This window comes from Oncorhynchus kisutch, linkage group LG11 (genome assembly GCF_002021735.2).
Source record: "Oncorhynchus kisutch isolate 150728-3 linkage group LG11, Okis_V2, whole genome shotgun sequence".
NCBI classification, from domain to species: domain Eukaryota; kingdom Metazoa; phylum Chordata; class Actinopteri; order Salmoniformes; family Salmonidae; genus Oncorhynchus; species Oncorhynchus kisutch.
In genome coordinates, this window is record NC_034184.2 from 72,051,584 (window position 1) to 72,073,440 (window position 21,857).

Consider the following 21,857-nt stretch of genomic DNA (forward strand, 5'->3'; position numbering starts at 1 on the left):
TTCATGATGACGGATGTGAGTGCTACGGGGCGGTAGTCGTTTAGCTCAGTTACCTTAGCTTTCTTGGGAACAGGAACCATGGTGGCCCTCTTGAAGCATGTGGGAACAGCAGACTGGTATAGGGATTGGTTGAATATGTCCGTAAACACACCGGCCAGCTGGTCTGCGCATGCTCTGAGGGCGCGGCTGGGGATGCCGTCTGGGCCTGCAGCCTTGCGAGGGTTAACACGTTTAAATGTCTTACTCACTTCGGCTGCAGTGAAGGAGAGACCGCATGTTTTCGTTGCAGGCCGTGTCAGTGGCACTGTATTGTCCTCAAAGCGGGCAAAAAAGTTGTTTAGTCTGCCTGGGAGCAAGACATCCTGGTCCGTGACTGGGCTGGGTTTCTTCCTGTAGTCCGTGATTGACTGTAGACCCTGCCACATGCCTCTTGTGTCTGAGCCGTTGAATTGAGATTCTACTTTGTCTCTGTACTGGCGCTTAGCTTGTTTGATAGCCTTGCGGAGGGAATAGCTGCGCTGTTTGTATTCAGTCATGTTACCAGACACCTTGCCCTGATTAAAAGCAGTGGTTCGCGCCTTCAGTTCCACACGAATGCTGCCATCAATCCACGGTTTCTGGTTGGGGAATGTTTTAATCGTTGCTATGGGAACGACATCTTCAACGCACGTTCTAATGAACTCGCACACCGAATCAGCGTATTCGTCAATGTTGTTGGCTGACGCAATACGAAACATCTCCCAGTCCACGTGATGGAAGCAGTCTTGGAGTGTGGAGTCAGGGATCTTAATCCAGGAGGGGATCGTCTCTGCTGCTGTTACCAAGAAGCTTGACCGTGCATGCTAACATTAGCCACTTAGCTAACTAATTTAGCCACTTAGCTAAATGATTTATTTGAATGCTTTTCTGGTTTTTGTGAAAATGTTGCCTGCTAAATACTACGCTAGCTGTTACACAAATGCTTGTTTTGCTATGGTTGAGAAGCATATTTTGAACATCTGAGATGACAGTGTTGTTAACAAAAGGCTAAGCTTGAGAGCTAGCATATTAATTTCATTTCATTTGCGATTTTCATGAATAGTTAACGTTGCGTTATGGTAATGAGCTTGAGGCTGTATTCACGATCCCGGATCCGGGATGGCTAGAATCAAGATTATTAAGACATGTAGCTAGCTAGGTAAACAATGAACCTAGCTAGGTAAACAACTTGTAATACCATACAGGTCACGTAACGTTAGCTCGAGAGCCAGCCAGCTAACGTTAGCTAGTTAAACAACAATGAACATAGTGCCAACTCATGGCATTACTAGGCCTTGCATGAATCTGCAGGTAGTGGTAGCTAACCAACATTAGGCTCTAACTTGCAAAGGAAATGGCTCTGAGATACGAATAATAACATCATACACGTAATGTTAGCGAGCGAGCCAGCCAACATTAGGCTCTAACTAGCTAAGCAAACGGCTCTGGGATACAAATAATATCATACACATAACTTTAGCTAGGAAACCACTTTGTCAAAATTAGAAAAGTGTATTATCTGAATGTAATCATCATGCATCATTCATTTGGCAGACCTAACTTGATTGACCCTCTTTCAATTCTATGAGAGGCCTAGTCTATGAGAGGCCTAATCATATTTGCATGAATATTTTGGTAACGCCTATGCTATAGAGATGAATTCAGGTAATGAACTCATTATGCATCAACATTTTAAATTGATTACAATTATTTTATTGTCAATCATTATTGAATTTGTTAATTGTATAGTCTAAGTAGATTAATGAACTGATAATACATTCATACATTACCTTTTCTCCAATCATTTTTGAATGTGATATAATGAAATATTCTATCATACATCCTATGTGAATAATGTTCATTAAAGTTCATTTGTATATTAATAATAATAATCTGAAAATCAGGCTGAAATGTAATATTTCTCCTATTGTTCATGTCTATATAGCCTAGGACAATGTGGTAAAGTACTGTTCCTTATCCACTTAATGTATGTGTATGATATTTCTGATCCTCGCCCCTACCATTTTTTAAAGGTATTTGATACCAACAGATGTTAACAGATGTTAATATCTGTATTCCCAGTCATGTGAAATCCATCGATTAGAGCCCTTTAAATTCATTTAAATTGACTGATTTCCTTATATGAACTGTTTAGATTTCTGTTCAGTATAGTTGTTGCATGTTGCGTTTAGATTTCTGTTCAGTATAGTTGTTGCATGTTGCGTTTAGATTTCTGTTCAGTATAGTTGTTGCACCTTTAGATCTCCTTTCAACTGGATATTTTCATCCATTTTTTACAATGGTGTTTTCTTGCAAATTACACACACAAAAATTCACCCCCTTTTTTCTCCCCAATTTTGTGGTATCCAATTGGTAGTAGTTACTGGCTTGTCTCATCGCTGCAACTCCCGTACGGAGAGGCAAAGGTCGAGCTGTTCTTGACACAATGGTCCCTCCAACCCGGAAGCCAGCTGCACCAATGTGTCGGAGGAAACACCGTACTACACCTTGCGACAGTGTCAGCATGCACTACGCCCGGCCCGCCACAGGACTCGCTAGTGCACAATGAGAAAAGGATATCCCTGCCAGCCAAACCCTCTCTAACCCGGACGACGCTGGGCCAATTGTGCAACGCCCCATGGGCCTCCCGGTCGCGGCCGGCTGCGACAGGGCCTGGACCCAAACCCTCTTGGTAGCCTCGTCAGGCCAACTGGTTCTACGAATTTGGGATCTTTCGTCCCATAACTGTCCCAGAATCAATTTGGAATAGGCTATTTCTGTCGCACACAGAACGACAAGCTGACCAATAGAATAGGTTAATAAAAAAAATACTATGGGGGAATAGTAGATTGACATAAGCTGAGGAAAAGTGAAGGAATTCGGTAAGGACACATGCCGTTGAATCCTCGAGTTCCTTGTTCTGGTAAGATCAATTTCCATAATCTAAATTGTGCTTTCTGTCATTCTGAACTCTGTGGGTGGACGCCCTAGTCAGGTTACAAATGCTTATGGTCCGGTAAATATCTCAAATAAATTGCTGCCGGTCAAATGTCCAACTCCACATTTTCCGAACGGAAACCCGAACGCACGCACACACTCAAAAGCTCAGTAGAACTCACACAGACAGGCAAGCAAGCAAGCACACACTACACATAGGAAATCCCAGCTGATCCTAGCGATGAAAGCAAACCCTGCAAATGATCCTGTACTGGAAACAGTAATCCTCCTGAGATCCTCCTGAGATAAGAGGGAAAAAACTAAAAGAGAAAGTATGGACTACACAAACACAAGTGCTACACACACACCCGCGAAATCTACTATTAAAATAAGTATTGCACATGTTCGCCCAAAGTCGAAACAAGGTGACATCTTTTATATGCGAGTACTTGCAGATGCATCCTAATTTTTTTTAATATCATATCCAAAACCAATCCAAGTATAAAACAAACATTGACCTCTATACTTAAAAATAAATAAAGGAAAAGTTAAACATCAATTCAAGGCTTTCCAGTTCTGAGTCAAAAGCTGACTATTGGGCTTAGATATACTGAGAAGCAAAGTTGAATTTCCCCTTCTGACAGCTTTGGCTAGCCTTAAAAAGAGGTGTCCTCCCTCTTCCCTCAGCTTGGTGGAAATGGGTTTGTGTCGTGCTTCATGCCTCAATGAGTTCTTATACGAATTAAAACACCTCCAAAAGACTCCTTTATATGGTGTCCCCCCTCCTCTACCCAGCATCAAACCCTTGGCACAGACCTCAGCCCTCGCTACTCCCTCCCCAAAGGCTCTTATACTCTTATACTCAGCTATGTGAACGAGAGAGTGATAGAGAAAGAAAGAGGAAGAGAGAAGACAAAGAGAGCAAAAGAAGGAGAGAGGGGGAGGGAAAAAAGAGATAGCAAAAGAGAGCAAGGAAGAGCGAGATAGTGAGCAAAAGAGCAAGAAAGAAAGCAAGAGAGGGAGAGAGAAAGCAGCCAGAGCCTCTCAACATTAATTAAAACACACTCCACACTGGCACTAAACTGAGCAACAAGAGGGAATGGGAAAGGAGAGAATATAATTACAGAGAGAGAGGATACGAGCTGTGGATCAGCCAGAGGACCACAACTCCCACCACAGCAGAGCAGTCTTTGGATAGAGCTACAGACATAGTTGAACAGCTACAGAAAGTCCCGAAGAACTACAGACCTGCTAGAATAGCTACAGACCTGCTAGAAGAACTAAAAGGTTTGTTATAATGGCTACAAACCTGCTTGAAGAACAAAATACCTGCGAGATGAACTAAAGGTTTGTTATAATGGCTACAGACCTACTAGAACTACATACCTGCTAGAATAACTACAGACCCGCTAGAATAGCTACAGACCCGCTAGAATAGCTACACACCTGCTAGAATAGCTACACACCTGCTTGAAGAACGAAATACCTGCGAGATGAACTAAAGGTTTGTTATAATGGCTACAGACCTACTATAACTACATACCTGCTAGAATAGCTACAGACCCGTTAGAATAGCTACAGACCCGCTAGAATAGCTACAGACCCGCTAGAATAGCTACAGACCCGCTAGAATAGCTACACACCTGCTAGAATAGCTACACACCTGCTAGAATAGCTACACACCTGCTAGAATAGCTACACACCTGCTAGAATAGCTACACACCTGCTAGAATAGCTACAGACCTGCTAGAATAGCTACAAACGTGCTTGAAGAATGAAATACCTGCTAGAAGAACTAAAAGGTTTGTTATAATGGCTACAGACTAACTAGAACTACAGTTGAGGTCAGAAGTTTACATACACCTTAGCCAAATACCATTAAACTCAGTATTTCCACAATTCCTGACATTTAATCCTTGTAAAAATGCCCTGTCTTAGGTCAGTTAGGAGCACCACTTTACTTAAAGATTGTGAAATGTTAGAATAATAGTAGAGAGAATGATTTATTTATTTTTTCATCACATTCCCAGTTGGGCAGAAGTTCACATACACTCAATTAGTATTTGGTAGCATTGCCTTCAAATTGTTTAACTTGGGTCAAATGTTTCAGGTAGCCTTCCACAAGCTTCCCACAATAAGTTGGGTGAATTTTGGCCCATTCCTCCTGACAGAGCTGATATAACAGAGTCAGGTTTGTAGGCCTCCTTGCTCGCACACACTTTTTCAGTTCTGCCCACAAATGTTCTATAGGATTGATTTCAGGGCTTTGTGATGGCCAATCCAATACCTTGACTTTGTTGTCCTTCCCGCCTCATGATGCCATCCATTTTGTGAAGTGCACCAGTCCCTTCTGCAGCAAAGCACCACCACAACATGATGCTGCAAACCCCATGCATCACGGTTGGGATAGTGTTCTTCGGCTTGCGAGCCTCCACCTTTTTCCTCCAAACATAACGATGGTCATTATGGCCAAACAGTTCTATTTTTGTTTCATCAGACCAGAGGATATTTCTCCAAAAAGTACGATCTTTGGCCTCCCGGGTGGCGCAGTGGACTAGGGCACTGCATCGCAGCGCTAGCTGTGCCACCAGAGACTCTGGGTTCGCGCCCAGGCTCTGTCGCAGCCGGTCGCGACCGGGAGATCCGTGGGGCGACGCACGATTGGCCTAGCGTTGTCCGGGTTAGGGAGGGTTTGGCCGGTAAGGATATCCTTGTCTCATCGCACACCAGTGACTCCTGTGGCGGGCCGGGCGCAGTGCACGCTAACCAAGGTCGCCAGGTGCACAGTGTTTCCCCGACACATTGGTATGGCTGGCTTCCGGGTTGGATGCGCGCTGTGTTAAGAAGCAGTTGGGTTGGTTGGGTTGTGTTTCGGAGGACTCATGGCTTTCGACCTTCGCCTCTCACGAGCCCGTACGGGAGTGGTAAGATGAGACAAGATAGTAATTACTAACAATTGGATACCACAAAATTGGGGAGAGAAGGGGGTACCGAAGGGGGTAACGTGGTACCTTCAGGAGTTTGGAAATTGCTCCCAAGGATGAACCAGACTTGTGGAGGTCTACAATTTGTTTTCTGAGGTCTTGGATAATTTATTTTGATTTTCCCATGTCAAGCAAAGAGGCACTGAGTTTGAAGGTAGGCCTTGAAATACCTCCAATTGACTCAAATGATGTCAATTAGCCTATCAGAAACTTCTAAAGCCATGACATCACTTTCTGGTATTTTCCACGCTGTTTAAAGGCACAGTCAACTTAGTGTAGGTAAACTTCTGACCCACTGAAACTGTGACACAGTGAATTATACGTGAAATAATCTGTCTGTAAACAATTGTTGGAAAAATTACTTGTGTAATCACAAAGTAGGTATCCTAACCGACTTGCCAAAACTATAGTTTGTTAACAAGACATTTGTGGAGTGGTTGAAAAACGAGTTTTGATGACTCCAACCTAAGTGTATGTAAACTTCCGACTTCAATTGTACATACCTGCTAGAATACCTACAGTCCTGCTAGAAGAACTACAGACCTGCTAGAAGAACTAAAGGTTTGTTATAATGGCTACAGACTTACTAGAACACTTACAGACCTGCTAGAATAGCTACAGTCCAGCTAGAAGAACTACAGACCAGCTAGAAGAACTACAGACCAGCTAGAAGAACTACAGACCAGCTAGAAGAACTACAGACCAGCTAGAAGAACTACAGACCTGCTAGAAGAACTACAGACCAGCTAGAAGAACTACAGACCAGCTAGAAGAACTACAGACCTGCTAGAAGAACTACAGACCTGCTAGAAGAACTACAGACCTGCTAGAAGAACTACAGACCTGCTAGAAGAACTACAGACCTGCTAGAAGAACTAAAGGTTTGTTATAATGGCTACAGACTTACTAGAACACTTACAGACCTGCTAGAATAGCTACAGTCCAGCTAGAAGAACTACAGACCAGCTAGAAGAACTACAGACCAGCTAGAAGAACTACAGACCAGCTAGAAGAACTACAGACCAGCTAGAAGAACTACAGACCAGCTAGAAGAACTACATACCAGATAGAAGAACTACATACCAGATAGAAGAACTACAGACCAGCTAGAAGAACTACAGACCTGCTAGAAGAACTACAGACCTGCTAGAAGAACTACAGACCTGCTAGAAGAACTACAGACCTGCTAGAAGAACTAAAGGTTTGTTATAATGGCTACAGACTTACTAGAACATCTACAGACCAGCTAGAATAGCTACATACCTGCTAGAAGAACTACAGACTAGTGGAGCTTCCAATCCAGTTTTGGGAAAGAAACCTTCCTGTAAAAAACAAGAGAAACAAATAGATGCAAAGCCTTACCTGCTTCACCCTTGGTCTCCCAGGGGAGAACTTCCTCTTGGAGATGGCAGGCTTCCCCATGCCAATCTTGGGAGTTAGGGGGAAAAAGGTTGTGGTGGTGGGAGGCACACAAGCACTATATCCAGAATGAGGTTGTGTCTGTGGTGGAGCAGCCTGGGCCTGGATTTGGACCTGAACCCAAGGAGGGCTGGACTCCCTGGGAAAGGACTCTGTAGGGAAGTGGGGCTGGATTGGCATGAGCGAGAGCTCAGGGGACATTTCAGGGGAAACCTTTGGGGCTTTGTCCTCTCCCCTCGGTGAGCTGAAGTCCGAGAGGCTGCGGTTGCTGGCGGGCATGATATCCATTTCTTCTGTAGTATCCATGTCTACGGGGCTCTCCATTTCAGGAAGTTCAGCCATGGGACTAAGCTCATTTTCTCTGATTGTGTCCTCTGCAATGGGCAATATATTTGGAAGCAACACTTCCCCCTCATCCAAAACAATTGGAGGCAACTCCTCATCCTCCAACCCCTGCAACTTCTTCTCAACCTCCTTTTCTGCAACTGCATCATGCACCTCCTGCATGGGTTCCATAACATTCTGCTCAACAGTAGTCTCCATTGCAGCCAATTCCAAAGGCTTCGTTTCTACAGGTGCTACTTCCATAGGCTCCTCCTCCTCCACAGGAGCCCCTTCAGTAGTCTCCTCCAAAAGCTCATGAGATATTTCGTTGGTGGGCGTGGCTAAAGTAGTTTTTGAGTCCTCCGATTTAGTCTCCTCCCCCTCTACATCGCAGGGCAAAGCATCCTCAGGCGCCGCACCTTTTTCCGTTTGTAAAGAGTCTGATATTTCCAGTTCCTGTTGGAAATCGTCCACGGGTGAGGCGGGACTCTGGGAGGCGAGCGGTGACACGTCCGCTAGAGTTCCAGACCTCTGGGGAGACTCCCGGCCCTCCGTCAGGGTAACGGTCACCTGAATCTCCTGCGCCAGTTCAACACCTGGAACAGAGAAAGCCAATCAAATAAGAGTATAACCTTGTTTGTTTTTTATCATGCTTTATTGAATGGATGTTGTGCTGAACTTTTTCCAAAGTCACACCTAAAGCAAGTGGGGAGTTAGTGGTTGAGGGAAGTTATACTTAGACATTGTGATTTTAAAGCATACACAAGTGCACCAAAACATCAGGAACACCTGCTCTTTCCATGACAAACTGACCAGGTGAATCCTGGTGAAAGCTATGAAATGTTATTGATGTCACTTGTTAAAACGACTACAATCAGTGTAGATGAAGGGGAGGAGACAGGTAAAATAATTATTTTTAAGCATTGAGGCAATTGAGACATGGATTGTGTATATGTGCCATTCAGAGGGTGAATGGGCAAGACAAAAGATTTTAGGTGCCTTTGAATGGGGTATGGTTGTAGGTGCCAGGCGCACCGGTTTGAGTGTGTCAAGTACTGCAAATCTGCAGAGTTTTTCACACTAAGCAGTTTCCCATGTGTATCAAGAATGGTCCACCACCCAAAGGACATCTAGCCAATTTGACTGTGGGAAGCATTGGGGTGAACACGGGCCGGCATCCCTGTGGAACACTTTCGACACCTTGTAGAGTGCACGAAGGTGTTCCTAATATTTTGTACACTCAGTGTCGAATGGTTTTCTATACTGTACCTGATGGAGACACTTTAGGCTCCTTTAGAGGGCCTGGACGCGCCTCCTCCCCCTCCAGCCGATTGCCTGGACGCGCCTCCTCCTCCTCCTCCAGCCGAGGGCCTGGACGCGCCTCCTCCTCCTCCTCCAGCCGAGGGCCTGGACGCGCCTCCTCCTCCTCCTCCTCCAGCCGAGGGCCTGGACGCGCCTCCTCCTCCTCCTCCAGCCGAGGGCCTGGACGCGCCTCCTCATCCTCCTCCTCCAGCCGAGGGCCTGGACGCGCCTCCTCCTCCTCCTCCAGCCGAGGGCCTGGACGCGCCTCCTCCTCCTCCTCCAGCCGAGGGCCTGGACGCGCCTCCTCCTCCTCCAGCCGAGGGCCTGGACGCGCCTCCTCCTCCTCCAGCCGAGGGCCTGGACGCGCCTCCTCCTCCTCCAGCCGAGGGCCTGGACGCGCCTCCTCCTCCTCCAGCCGAGGGCCTGGACGCGCCTCCTCCTCCAGCCGAGGGCCTGGACGCGCCTCCTCCTCCAGCCGAGGGCCTGGACGCGCCTCCTCCAGCCGAGGGCCTGGACGCGCCTCCTCCTCCTCCTCCTCCAGCCGAGGGCCTGGACGCGCCTCCTCCTCCTCCTTCTCCAGCCGAGGGCCTGGACGCGCCTCCTCCTCCTCCTCCAGCCGAGGGCCTGGACGCGCCTCCTCCTCCTCCTCCTCCAGCCGAGGGCCTGGACGCGCCTCCTCCTCCAGCCGAGGGCCTGGACGCGCCTCCTCCTTCTCCAGCCGAGGGCCTGGACGCTCCTCCTCCAGCCGAGGGCCTGGACGCGCCTCCTCCTCCTCCTCCTCCAGCCGAGGGCCTGGACGCGCCTCCTCCTCCTCCTTCTCCAGCCGAGGGCCTGGACGCGCCTCCCCCTCCTCCTCCTCCAGCAGAGGGCCTGGACGCGCCTCCTCCTCCTCCTCCTCCTCCTCCTCCTCCAGCCGAGGGCCTGGACGCGCCTCCTCCTCCTCCTCCAGCCGAGGGCCTGGACGCGCCTCCTCCTCCTCCTCCAGCCGAGGGCCTGGACGCGCCTCCTCCTCCTCCTCCAGCCGAGGGCCTGGACGCGCCTCCTCCTCCTCCTCCAGCCGAGGGCCTGGACGCGCCTCCTCCTCCTCCTCCAGCCGAGGGCCTGGACGCGCCTCCTCCTCCAGCCGAGGGCCTGGACGCGCCTCCTCCTCCTCCTCCAGCCGAGGGCCTGGACGCGCCTCCTCCTCCAGGGACACCTCCTCCTCCACCACAGCCATAAAGACATCTGGAAGACAGGAAATAACAACTAAGTCACAATTTGATTGAGAGCTCTGCTTCTCTCACAAAACTAGGCTTCCATCCAAATGTCACTGAAAATAACTGGAAAATCTGTTATGAGAGTAAAATTTGGTCCTATTGAAAATCTGGCCATGAGACAATGGAATAGATGAGAATAGACAATGGGAAATTGAGTCCCCACTCAACAATTCACAGCCCTTCCAATTAGGCTCTAATCTCAAGTTAATTAGGGAACATCTTCCTCCAAGGTACTGCAACTCCCCGCCCTCCCCAACCCAAAGCCCAAACCCCAGCTGGTTCAATAACTCAATACTTAGTGTTCCCTCTATAAACATTGCCTAATTTAATTGACAATTTTCAGTTTGATCCAAGTCCTCCCCGATGACAGTCATGCAATACTTCTCCACATTGCATCATGATTATAGCAGTGATACAGGACTACATTCTAGTATTCATTCTAGAACTCCATCCACTATAGGAAGACTTGGTAATTTTTTAATAAGGAAGGGATGTGTGAAATGAGACATTAACATGATAAGCTTCATTTCAAGACTCACTGCATCTACTATCTAGGTCTACATCAATGCAAAAAAGACTACTGGGGTAAAGTGCCCATCAGTTTCTTTCCATTTTCCGAAACAATCTAGTTCATTTCCCCTGCAACGACCTTTCACTCTCAACTCTCCATTTCTGTCTCTTCTCCTTCCATCTTCACCCCCTCTCACCCCTCTGCTCTCCTCCTCGCATTGGAGGAGCAGAAGCACATGCAGTAAAACCCAAAGAGGGAGGAGTCACCATGACAACCCCCGTTTACTCGTTAGAACACCAAGGCGATGTTTTCAGGCAGAAAATAAAAATCCCAGCGAATCGGGTGAGAGAGAGAGATGAGAGGAGTTTGAACAATCCCACTGTGTTTGGCCTGCAATGAAAGTCTTAGGCTTTGCAGTGCGGCTTTGCATGGCACCCCCACAACAGTACGGTGCAGATAAACTCCCATGTCAAAACAGAGCTCAAGATTTCTTTGAAAGCAAACTAAATAGGGTTTACAGTGAAATGGATGGGGGGGACAGAACACAGGAGGAGAGTCATGGAATTCAAAGTTAAATCATCTGTACCTGAGGCCTCAGAGGACCCACCTGGTACTCTAGCACTACCACACCTCAAATGGGAGGTTTAGATAGGCGCGGTTCTACAGCAACATTCCCTCTAAGCTGCATGCAGGCGCGCAGCTCCCTGGGAGTGCTGCACAGAGGAAATATCAACCCGCGCTGAGAAGCAATAGATTAAACTTCACTCAACTTTCTAGAGTTTTCTGCCTTAGTTAACACTATCAACGATTCCCTTAACTGTGGAATTTGTGATCGAACCAACGCATTAGCCATGTTCAATGGAACATACCGAAACAAAACAAACCATACAAGACTTAGTATGCCAAACGAACTATGCAAGAGATTTTGTTGTAGGCAGAACGCATCTAAGTTGGATTCCATTGCATGGACAGGCACGACTCAGGCCCGTACAAAGACTGGTGCACCATAACCAACAAGAGCTACAGTGGGCCTATATGCAAATAGACCATTGCCATATATGGATCTGTGCCATTGACTTTGAACTGGACTGTGTTTACAGCATTAGTGGTGCGAGTAAATGCGCTTGTTTTGAGAACAAAGCCAGAGCTACATGTAGCCATGTGTGCACATTTGTTCATATCCTTTGCTATTTAGTGAGTTATTAGCCCAGTTAAAGATAATTTGTAGTCAGCAAAGGGGGAGTGCTCTTGTGAGTCAGGCAAAGAGCTTTTTTTGTCTTAAAGGGGCAGTCTTGTATTTTAAGACAGGCTTGAATAAGCGAAGTAGCCAATAGGCCTAGGGTAGCATGATGTGTTATTCTCTGTAATAATGGTATGGGAATAATGATGCATTGTATTTTGTAAAGTGGTTTCTTGCATCAAATGCCACATTTTCGGTCACATCCTTGTCTGAAGGATAAGTGGATAAACAGGTTCATGACAAGTAAGGCTGTTACAGTGACCGTATTACCACCACACCGGCGGTCTCGAGTCATGAAGGCAGTCAAATTCCATGTGTCCGTTTAGTCACTGTAATTAGGCTTCTCCAAGCTCTGATGCTGCTGATGGTCATTAGCAGCCTACCAAACTTGCTAACTGCCTGGTACTCAGCAGTCGATTGTTCCTCTAACCACTCTTGACATCAATGCAAATGTAAATCAAAAATCTAATTAAACACTTCATGAGAGCCAAAGAGCTCATGTTGCGCATTATTTCTATAGGCTATGCAATTGCGTGAGAAAACAGAGTGATGGCCTCTATTAAAAAGAGGATCCAGCAGATTTCTATAGGCTAGGCCTACTATATTTATTTTTCAATTTAAACAGATCGCTGATCTTCAAAACAGGCGTATAGCCTACCTGGCTGGAATGAAAATGAACCATGGGAAAAGCGTCCTCCATTCGCTATTTAAGTGCATAGATGAGAGTTGGGTAGGTTACTTTCTAAATGTAATCCGTTACAGTTACCTGTCCAAAATTGTAATCAGTAAAGTAACTTTGGGATTAACCAAACTCTGTAATGTAATCAGATTACATTCTGTTACTTTTAGATTACTTTCCCCTTAAGAGGCATTAGAAGAAGACAAAAATGTATGTTACCAATTGAACATCTATTGCAGGATAAATCAATGTTAAAGTTTACATAGCTAAAGTTTACATTACATCCATTCAATGGATGTAAATGGGTTGGTTATGTAGGCTTTATGGGTTGGTTATGTAGGCTTCTTCTACATATAATACGATTAAATTATATCTTTACATTAACAACCAATGTCCATCAGAATACCAGTCATTCCAATGAACTTGACCTTCAAGAATAGGACTTGGAAATATGAACGTATAGATTAGCCAAATTGTTTTACCTGAGCATAACCCCAAAACTAAGGACTGATTAGCCAGCCCTACTCTGTTGTTAATGGTTTTGTCGTCATGAGGACTGATTGGGCTCATTGATTCGAGTTGAAAAATAAATGCTGTGCCCATGGAATGGCACGATTTCAGCACAACTGAAAAGTGCAATTTACATGTGAAAAATTAATAACATATGCTGCATTCACTATAGGTCTATTGTTAACCTTTTTGTTGGTGACACATTGATATCTTGAAAATATTAAGCTGTTTAAAAGGCAAATCTACAGATGAAACAACAAAACGGGCACCCCGCCTCTGTTTTGGTAAAATGCTGAGGGATGGGCATGGAGAAATGTAACCACGCTCAGATTAGACAGAGCTATGGATGCAAGGACTGACAATCCATTACATAAAAGTATTGTTTTAACTATGTTATGAGGCTATACAATGTTTGTTTACATTTACAATGTTTTAAAAAACATTGGAGAAAAACAAGCTTATATTTTGTGTCCTCATGGAATGTGACAGTTGAACTAAGCTCACGAGGCATTTAGACATTAAATGCTTCAAGAATCAATGGATAGATATATGTATAAGTCAAAAAATTGATGTACAGTTGAAGTCGGAAGTGTACATACACCTTAGCCAAATACATTTAAACTCAGTTCACAATTTCTGACATTTAATCGTAGTAAAAATTCCCTGTCTTAGGTCAGTTAGGATCACCACTTTATTTTAAGAACATGAAATGTCAGAATAATAGCAGAGAGAATTATATATTTCAGCTTTTATTTCCAGATTCCCAGTGGGTCAGAAGTTTACATACACTCAATTAGTTTTTGGTAGCATTTCCATTAAACTGTTTAACTTGGGTCAAACGTTTCAGGTAGCCTTCCACAATCTACACAATAAGTTGAGCGAATTTTGGCCCATTCCTCCTGACAGAGCTGGTGTAACTGAGTCAGGTTTGTAGGCCTCCTTGCTCGCACATGCTTTTTCATTTCTGCCCATAAATGTTCAGTATTTTGTGCACCAATCCCTTCTGCAGCAAAGCACCCCCACAACATGATGCTGCCACCCCCGTGCTTCACGGTTGGGATGGTGATCTTCAGCTTGCAAGCCTCCCCTTTTCCTCCAAACATAACGATGGTCATTATGGCCAAACAGTTCTATTTTTGCTTCATCAGACCAGAGGATATTTCTCCAAAAAGTATGATCTTTGTCCCCATGTGCAGTTGCAAACCATAGTCTGGCTTTTCTATGGCGGTTTTAGAGTAGTGGCTTCTTCCTTGCTGAGCGGCCTTTCAGGTTGTCATTATAGGACTCGTTAACTGTGGATATAGATACTTTTGTACTGGTTTCCTCCAGCATCTTCACAAGGTCCTTTGCCGTTGTTCTGGGATTGACTTACACTTTTCGCACCAAAGTACATTCATCTCTAGGAGACAGAACACGTCTCCTTCCCGAACAGTATGATGGCTGCGTGGTCCCATGGTGTTTGTACTTGTGTACTATTGTTTGTACAGTTGAAAGTGGTATCTTCAGGCGTTTGGAAATTGCTCCCAAGGATGAACCAGACTTCGGATGGCGGCAGCAGTCGCACCACTGGAAGACATAGCTTGGACTGTAGTCTACAAAAGCCTATTCCTAAATCTTTTCCAGCGATCCATCAAACACATTTGATGTGACATCATAGTGGTCTCTGACTCCCGCCTTTTTTCAATGCCGATTTTTTCCGAGACAGGGGCATGAAGGGTCCATTCTAAAGTAAAACACATTTCACACATATATTATTTAGTTGGATATAGGGGGCGCTATTTTAATTTTTGGATGAAAAACATTCCCGTTTTAAACAAGATATTTTGTCACGAAAAGATGCTCGACTATGCATATAATTGACAGCTTTGGAAAGAAAACACTGACGTTTCCAAAACTGCAAAGATATTGTCTGTGAGTGCCACAGAACTGATGTTACAGGCGAAACCCAGATAAAAATCCAATCAGGAAGTGCCGCATTTTTTGAAACCGCCTCATGCCAATGACTCCTTATATGGCTGTGAATGAGCTACGAATTAGCTTACGTTTTCCACGCATTCCCCAAGGTGTCTACAGCATTGTTACATCTTTTTAGGCATTTCCATTGGAGAATAGCTGTAAGGGACCATATTTGGCGAGTGGTCACATGGTGTCTTCCCGGAGAAAATCTCACGTAAAATACTGAGGTAGCCATTTTCCAATCACTTCTTATGAGAAAACAATTGCCTAAACAGATATATTATCGAATATATATGTTAAAAACACCTTGAGGATGGATCCTAAACAATTTTCTGTCGATATTATGGAGCAAATTTTGAAAAAAGTTTTGCGTTATAGTTTAAGTATTTTTCGGTCGATTTCTCAGCCAAAACTGTTGAACAAACGGGACCTTTTTCGCCTACAAAAATATTATTTTTGGAAAAAAGGAACATTTGCTATCTAACTGGGAGTCTCCTGAGTGAAAGCATCTGAAGTTCTTCAAAAGGTAAATGATTTAAATTTGGTTGCTTTTCTTATTTTTCGTGAAAATGTTGCCTGCTGCCAGCAGAGCCTAGCATAGCATTATGCCATGATGAACTTACACCAATGCTTGTCTAGCGTTGGCTGTAACGCATATTTTGAAAATCTGAGATGACAGTGTTGTTAACAAAAGGCTAAGCTTGTGTTTGAATATATTTATTTCATTTGCGATTTTCATGAATAGGAAAAGTTGCGTTATGGTAATGCAGGCTATGATTACGCTCGCGGATACGGGATTGCTAGTTGCAAATAGTTTTAAGACAAGATTATATCAAGTATAGTGTGATGGTGACAATATTAGCCTATCACTTGTGAATGGTTTGTATCATAACTAAAGTCGACAAGTAACTTCTTAAAATGAAGCACATTAATCCGCTTTACAACAGGTGCAGAGCCTAACTAGCATACACTCAGCACGTGAGTTAAGTTTGGGGAAGATCATTTTTCACCATAAAAATGCACCTTCATAATAAAAGCATTACATGCACAATCACATTTGTGTTTACTTTTAAGAACGGTGTTTTCCTGCTAAAGGAACATTCGTGCATATGGCCTACTGCCGTGTCTGCATTGCTGTGCTTTTTATGTTAAGAAATAGCCTAATAGTTTATCAACATTTTAAGCTAAACGCTCTCATCTGTTGCGTAAGGCTCATTGCTTAAAACAGGATTTTTGATGCTAGAGTGGTTATATTAAATTGGGATCTATCGCATCCCACAACTGTCCCAGACTATGATTGGAATATTTATTTCTCACACAGAATAGGTCAACTTTTGTACTGTGGGGGATAGTAACAGTGGCTTGTAGGCTATGCGTGGAAGCCAGGAGATGTGTTTATGTTCATTAACGGTCAATTACCATGAGACCAGCAGTTATTTGCTTGAATCACCGGCTGACAAAATGTCATGACCGTCACAGCCCTAATGTCAAGCCCTGCATGTTTTTTTTTCCAAACGTCTCATGGAATGTTGGACTATTTCCATGTTAAAATGTTATAGGATGCATTTTCTCCATAGTTTTTGATGGTAGACCACTCTGGTAGGCCTACATTATGATCAAATAGCCACAAGTAGCCGACTTGACCACTGTTAAAACTAACTTAGTGGGTACAGTCTCAGTGCTCACAGTAAACAGAAGTTGCACAGAATTTTCACAATGTTCAAGTTTGCGCTCAGCAGACCTGATATTTTGCTCAGTGAGAAAAAAAATTAGACATTGCATAAACATGCCTGAAAATTTTGCTGTGACACCTCAAATTTTTATTTACGAGCAAACGTATCTACCAGGAAAATGAAGGATTCTATCTTTACCATCTAAAATATTTTTCATTGTGCCCCTAAATGTCTTTGTGTGAGCCAACATTTTTCAACTTAGGCGCTCCTTGTAAAAAAGGAAAACTCATTAGTTCATAGGTTTACTGGTAAAATGCACGACAGGGAACTTCAAGGACACTGCAGGCAGAGCAAAATTCAGTTCAAAATTCAAAATTCAGGTGGTAGAGAAACCAAAAAAGGTTGGGAACCACTATTGTAGAGGCAGAAAGATGTGTGTGTGTGTGTGTGTGAGAGAAAGGGGGGTGAGATGGAAAAAGCGAAGGTGAAAGCAAGAGGACAGACAGAGGGGGGAGAGATGGAGAAAGTGCCTTTTTTTATGCACTAGTGGTAAATACACCAGCATCTCTCCATCTCCGTCTCTTTGCTGCTACCACCATCTACGCTCGGCTAACACAGACGGAAGAAGAGGGCAACGAGGACAAAGCATCCCATTGGCTGAGCCCGGGGAGTTATTTTTAACTTGTGGCAGAACCGCCACTGTCTCCTGAGATGTCTCTTCCCCCCCCCCCAAGAGATCCGTAAATCTCAGCACCATCAGAGAGCACAGACAGGCACAAGACTGGATTCCCTTCACACTTCCATTCTCATTTATCTGATTATGCTGTCAGGCTGTGTTTTCAGAGAAAAAGTGAAGAATGTTGGTTCAATGTGGGACTGCCCATATGGAAATCTATACATGTATGATTGTAAGTTGCCTTGTTTAAAAGCATCTGCTAAATGGCATATATTATTTTATACTGAACAAAAATATAAAATGCAACAATATCAAACATGTTACCGAGTTACAGTTCAAATAAGGAAATCAGTCAATTTAAATAAATTCATTAGGATCTATGGATATCACATGACTTTGCAGGGGCGCAGCCATGGGTGGGCTTGGGAGCCAGGCCCACCCACTCGGGAGCCAGGCCCAGCCAATCAGAATTTGTTTTCTCACACAAAAAGGCTTTATTCCAGACAGAAATACTCCTCAGTTTCATTTGCTGTTTGGGTGGCTGTTCTCAGACGATCCCGCAGATAAAGACTCCTGAAGTGGAGGTCCTGGGCTGGCGTGGTTATATGTGGTCTGTTATTGTAAGGCAGGTTGGACGTACTGCCAAATTCTCTAAAATGACGTTGGAGGCAGCTTGTGGTAGAGACAACTCTGGCTGGACATTCCTGCAGTTAGCATGTCAATTGCCCACACCCTCAAAACTTGAGACATCTGTGGCCTTGTGTTGCGTGTCAAAACTGCACATTTTAGAGTGGTTTTTCACGATAGCAATAACACACTATGGAGGTTTGTGGTATATGGCCAATATACCACGGCTAATGGCTGTAACCAGGCACTCCGCATTGCATCATGCATAAGAACAGCCCTTAGCCATGGTGTATTGGCTATATATTACACTCCCTCAGGTCTTCTTGCTTAATTATAGAATACAAATCTACACTTCATGACCAAAAGTATGTGGACACCTGCACGTCAAACATCTTCTAAAAAAATAAATGGGCATTAATATGGGGTTGGTCCCCTCTTTGGTCCCCTCTTTGCGGCATTCCCCAAACTGTTGCCACAAAGTTGGAAGCACAGAATCATCTAGACTGTAATTGTATGCTGTAGCATTAAGATTTCCCTTCACTGGAACTAAGGGGCCTAGCCCTAACCATGAAAAACAGCCCCAGACCAATACTCCTCCACCAAACTTTACAGTTGGCACTATGCATTCAGGCAGGTAGCATTCTCATGGCATTCACCAAACCCAAATTCATCAGTCTATCAGACTGACAGATGGTGAAGCATGATTCATCACTCCAGAGAACATGTTTCCACTGCTCCAGAGTCCAATTGCGCATGGTGAACTTAGGCTTGTGTGCGGCTGCTCGGTCATGGCAACCCATTTCATGAAGCTCCCAACGAACGCTACAGGTCTTGTGCTGACGTTGCTTCCAGAGGCAGTTTGGAACTCAGTAGTGAGTGTTGCAAACAAGGACAGAGGATTTTTACACGCTACACCCTTCAGCACTCCCATTCTGTGACCTTGTGGCCTACAACTTCACGGCAGAGCCGTTGTTGCTCCTACAAGCTTCCACTTCACAATAACAGCAGTTGACCAGGGCAGCATTAGCTGGGCAGACATTTGACAAATTGTCTTGTTGGAAAGGTGGCATCCTATGACGGTGCCACGTTGAAAGTCACTCAGCTCTTCAGTGAGGCCATTCTACTGCCAATGTTTGTCTATGGAGATTGCATGGCTGTGTACTCGATTTTATACTTTATATAAAATCTGGCCCCCTACAAATCAGCCGGGCTAGACAATCTGAAATTGTTGCAACTCCTATTACTAGCCTGTTCAACCTCTCTATCGTATCGTCTGAGATTCCCAAAGATTGGAAAGTTGCCGTGGTCATTCCCTCTTCAAAGTGGGTGACACTATAGATCCAAACTGCTACAGACCTATATCTATCCTACCCTGTCTTTCTTAGGTCTTCGAAAGCCAAGTTAACAAACAGATTACCGGTCATTTCGAATCCTACCGTACCTTCTCCGCTATGCAATCTGGTTTCAGAGCTGGTCATGGGTGTACCTCAGCCACGCTCAAGGTCCTAAACGACATCATCACCGCCATCAATAAGAGACAATACTGTGCAGCGGTATTCATCGACCTGGCCAAGGCTTTCGACTCTGTCAATCACCACATTCTTATTGGCAGACTCGACAGCCTTGGTTTCTCAAATTATTGCCTCGCCTGGTTTACCAACTACTTCTCTGATAGAGTTCAGTGTGTCAAATCGGGGGGCCTGTTGTCCGGACCTCTGGCACTCTATGGGGGTGCCACAGGGTTCAATCCTCGGGCCGACTCTCTTCTCTGTATACATCAATGATGTTGCTCTTGCTGCTGGTGACTCTCTGGTACACCTCTACTCAGACGACACCATTCTGTATACTTCTGGCCCCTCTTTGGACACTGTGTTAACTAACCTCCAGACGAGCTTCAATGCCATACTACAACGCTCCTTCTGTGGTCTCCAACTGCTCTTAAACTCAAGTAAAACTAAATGCATGCTTTTCAACCGATCACTGCCCGCTCGCCCGCCCAGCATCACTACTCTGGACCGATTTACCGATTTCCGATTGTTATGAAAACTTGAAATTGTCCCAAATTAATCGGCCATTCCGATTAATCAGTCGACCTCTACTCTGGATGGCTCTGACATAGAATACGTGGACAACTACAAATACCTAGGTTAGACCGTAAACTCTCCTTCCAGACTCACATTAAGCATCTCAAATCCAAAATTAAATCTAGAATTGGCTTCCTATATCACAACAAAGCATACTTCACTCATGCTGCCAAACATACCGTCGTAAAACTGACCATCCTACCGATCCTAGACTTCGGAGATGACATCTATAAAATAGCCTCCAACACTCTACTCAACAAACTGGATGCAGTCTATCACAGTGCCATACGTTTTGTCACCAAAGCCCCATACACTACCCACCATTGCAACCTGTACGCTCTAGTTGGTTGGCCCTCGCTTTATACTCGTCGCCAAACCCACTGGCTACAGGTTATCTACAAGTCTCTGCTAGGTAAAGCAGCGCCTTATCTCAGCTCACTGGTCACCATAGCAGCACCCACTTGTAGCCAGCACTACAGCAGGTAGATCTCACTGGTCACCCCAAAGCCAATTCCTCCTTTGGTCATCTTTCCTTCTAGTTCTCTGCTGCCAATGACTGGAAAGAACTCCAAAAATCTCTGAAGCTGGAGACTCATCTCTCCCTCACTAGCTTTAAGCATCAGCTGTCAGAGCAGCTCACAGATCACTGCACCTGTGCATAGCCCATCTATCTACCTACCTCATCCCGATACTGTATTTATTTATTTATTTATCTTGCTCCTTTGCACCCCAGTATCTCTACTTGCACATTCATCTTCTGCACATGTACCATTCCAGTGTTTAATTGCTATATTGTAATTGCTTTGCTTTATCTTGGCCAGGTCGCAGTTGCAAATGAGAACTTGTTCTCAACTAGCCTACCTGGTTAAATAAAAGGTGACACAGTGGTCTAGGGCACTGCATTGCAGTGCTAGCTGTGCCACCAGAGACTCTGGGTTCGCGTCCAGGCTCTGTCGCGGCCGGCCGCGACCAGGATGGTCCGTGGGGCGACGCACAATTGGCCTAGCTTCGTCCAGGTTGGGGAGGGTTTGGCCAGTAGGGATATCCTTGTCGCTTCGCGCACCAGCGACTCCTGTGGCGGGCAGGGTGCAGTAACCAGGTCGCCAGGTGCACGGTGTTTCCTCCGACACATTGGTGCGCCTGGCTTCCGGGTTGGATGCTCACTGTGTTAAAGAAGCAGAGCGGCTTGGTTGGGTTGTGTTTCGGAGGACGCATGGCTTTCGACCTTCGTCTCTCCCGAGCCCGTACGGGAGTTGTAGCGATGAGACAAGATAGTAACTACTAACAATTGGATACCACGAAATTGGTGAGAAAAGGGGGTAAACATTTTATTAAATAATAATACAAATAAAGGTGAAATGTTTTTTTGTTTTTTTTACACCTGTCAGCAAAGGGTGTGGCTGAAATTGTTTAAAATCCACCAATTTGAAGGGGTGTCCACATACTACTATATACACTAAAGTATCTATCGACCATCTATCTATACTAGCCGTGTCTCATTGCTGCTTCGATCATATGGTTGACAGTGACACGTTGTGTTCTTTATTTACAATCAAGTTTCACCTTTGGTAAGAGTTTGTAGGAATGTAACTTTAAATACTCGACCTCTCATACAAGTCAATAGTGCTGCATTGTATTTCTGGTAGCTGCAGATGGGGACT

The 21,857-nt window shown here is 44.9% G+C and overlaps 2 protein-coding genes across 11 annotated transcripts in view; both read right to left on the reverse strand.

The window, feature by feature from the left end:
- The window catches only part of LOC109899297 (histone-lysine N-methyltransferase 2C), a 114,063-nt gene extending 104,945 nt beyond the window's left edge, over positions 1–9,118 (reverse strand). For all 10 annotated transcript variants that reach the window (XM_031836271.1, XM_031836273.1, XM_031836269.1 and 7 more), the window contains exons 1-2: positions 8,952–9,118; positions 7,302–8,278 (exon numbers count right to left, since the gene is read on the reverse strand). In XM_031836271.1, coding sequence (XP_031692131.1) covers positions 7,302–7,946 — 645 coding nt within the window. In that variant the 5' untranslated portion in view covers positions 7,947–8,278; positions 8,952–9,118. The remainder of the gene's footprint in view (positions 1–7,301; positions 8,279–8,951) is intronic.
- The window catches only part of LOC109900157 (histone-lysine N-methyltransferase 2C), a 104,062-nt gene continuing 90,179 nt past the window's right edge, over positions 7,975–21,857 (reverse strand). The window contains exons 12-14 of the mRNA XM_031835020.1: positions 8,952–10,208; positions 8,102–8,278; positions 7,975–7,994 (exon numbers count right to left, since the gene is read on the reverse strand). Of these exons, the coding sequence (XP_031690880.1) occupies positions 7,975–7,994; positions 8,102–8,278; positions 8,952–10,208 (1,454 nt within the window). The remainder of the gene's footprint in view (positions 7,995–8,101; positions 8,279–8,951; positions 10,209–21,857) is intronic.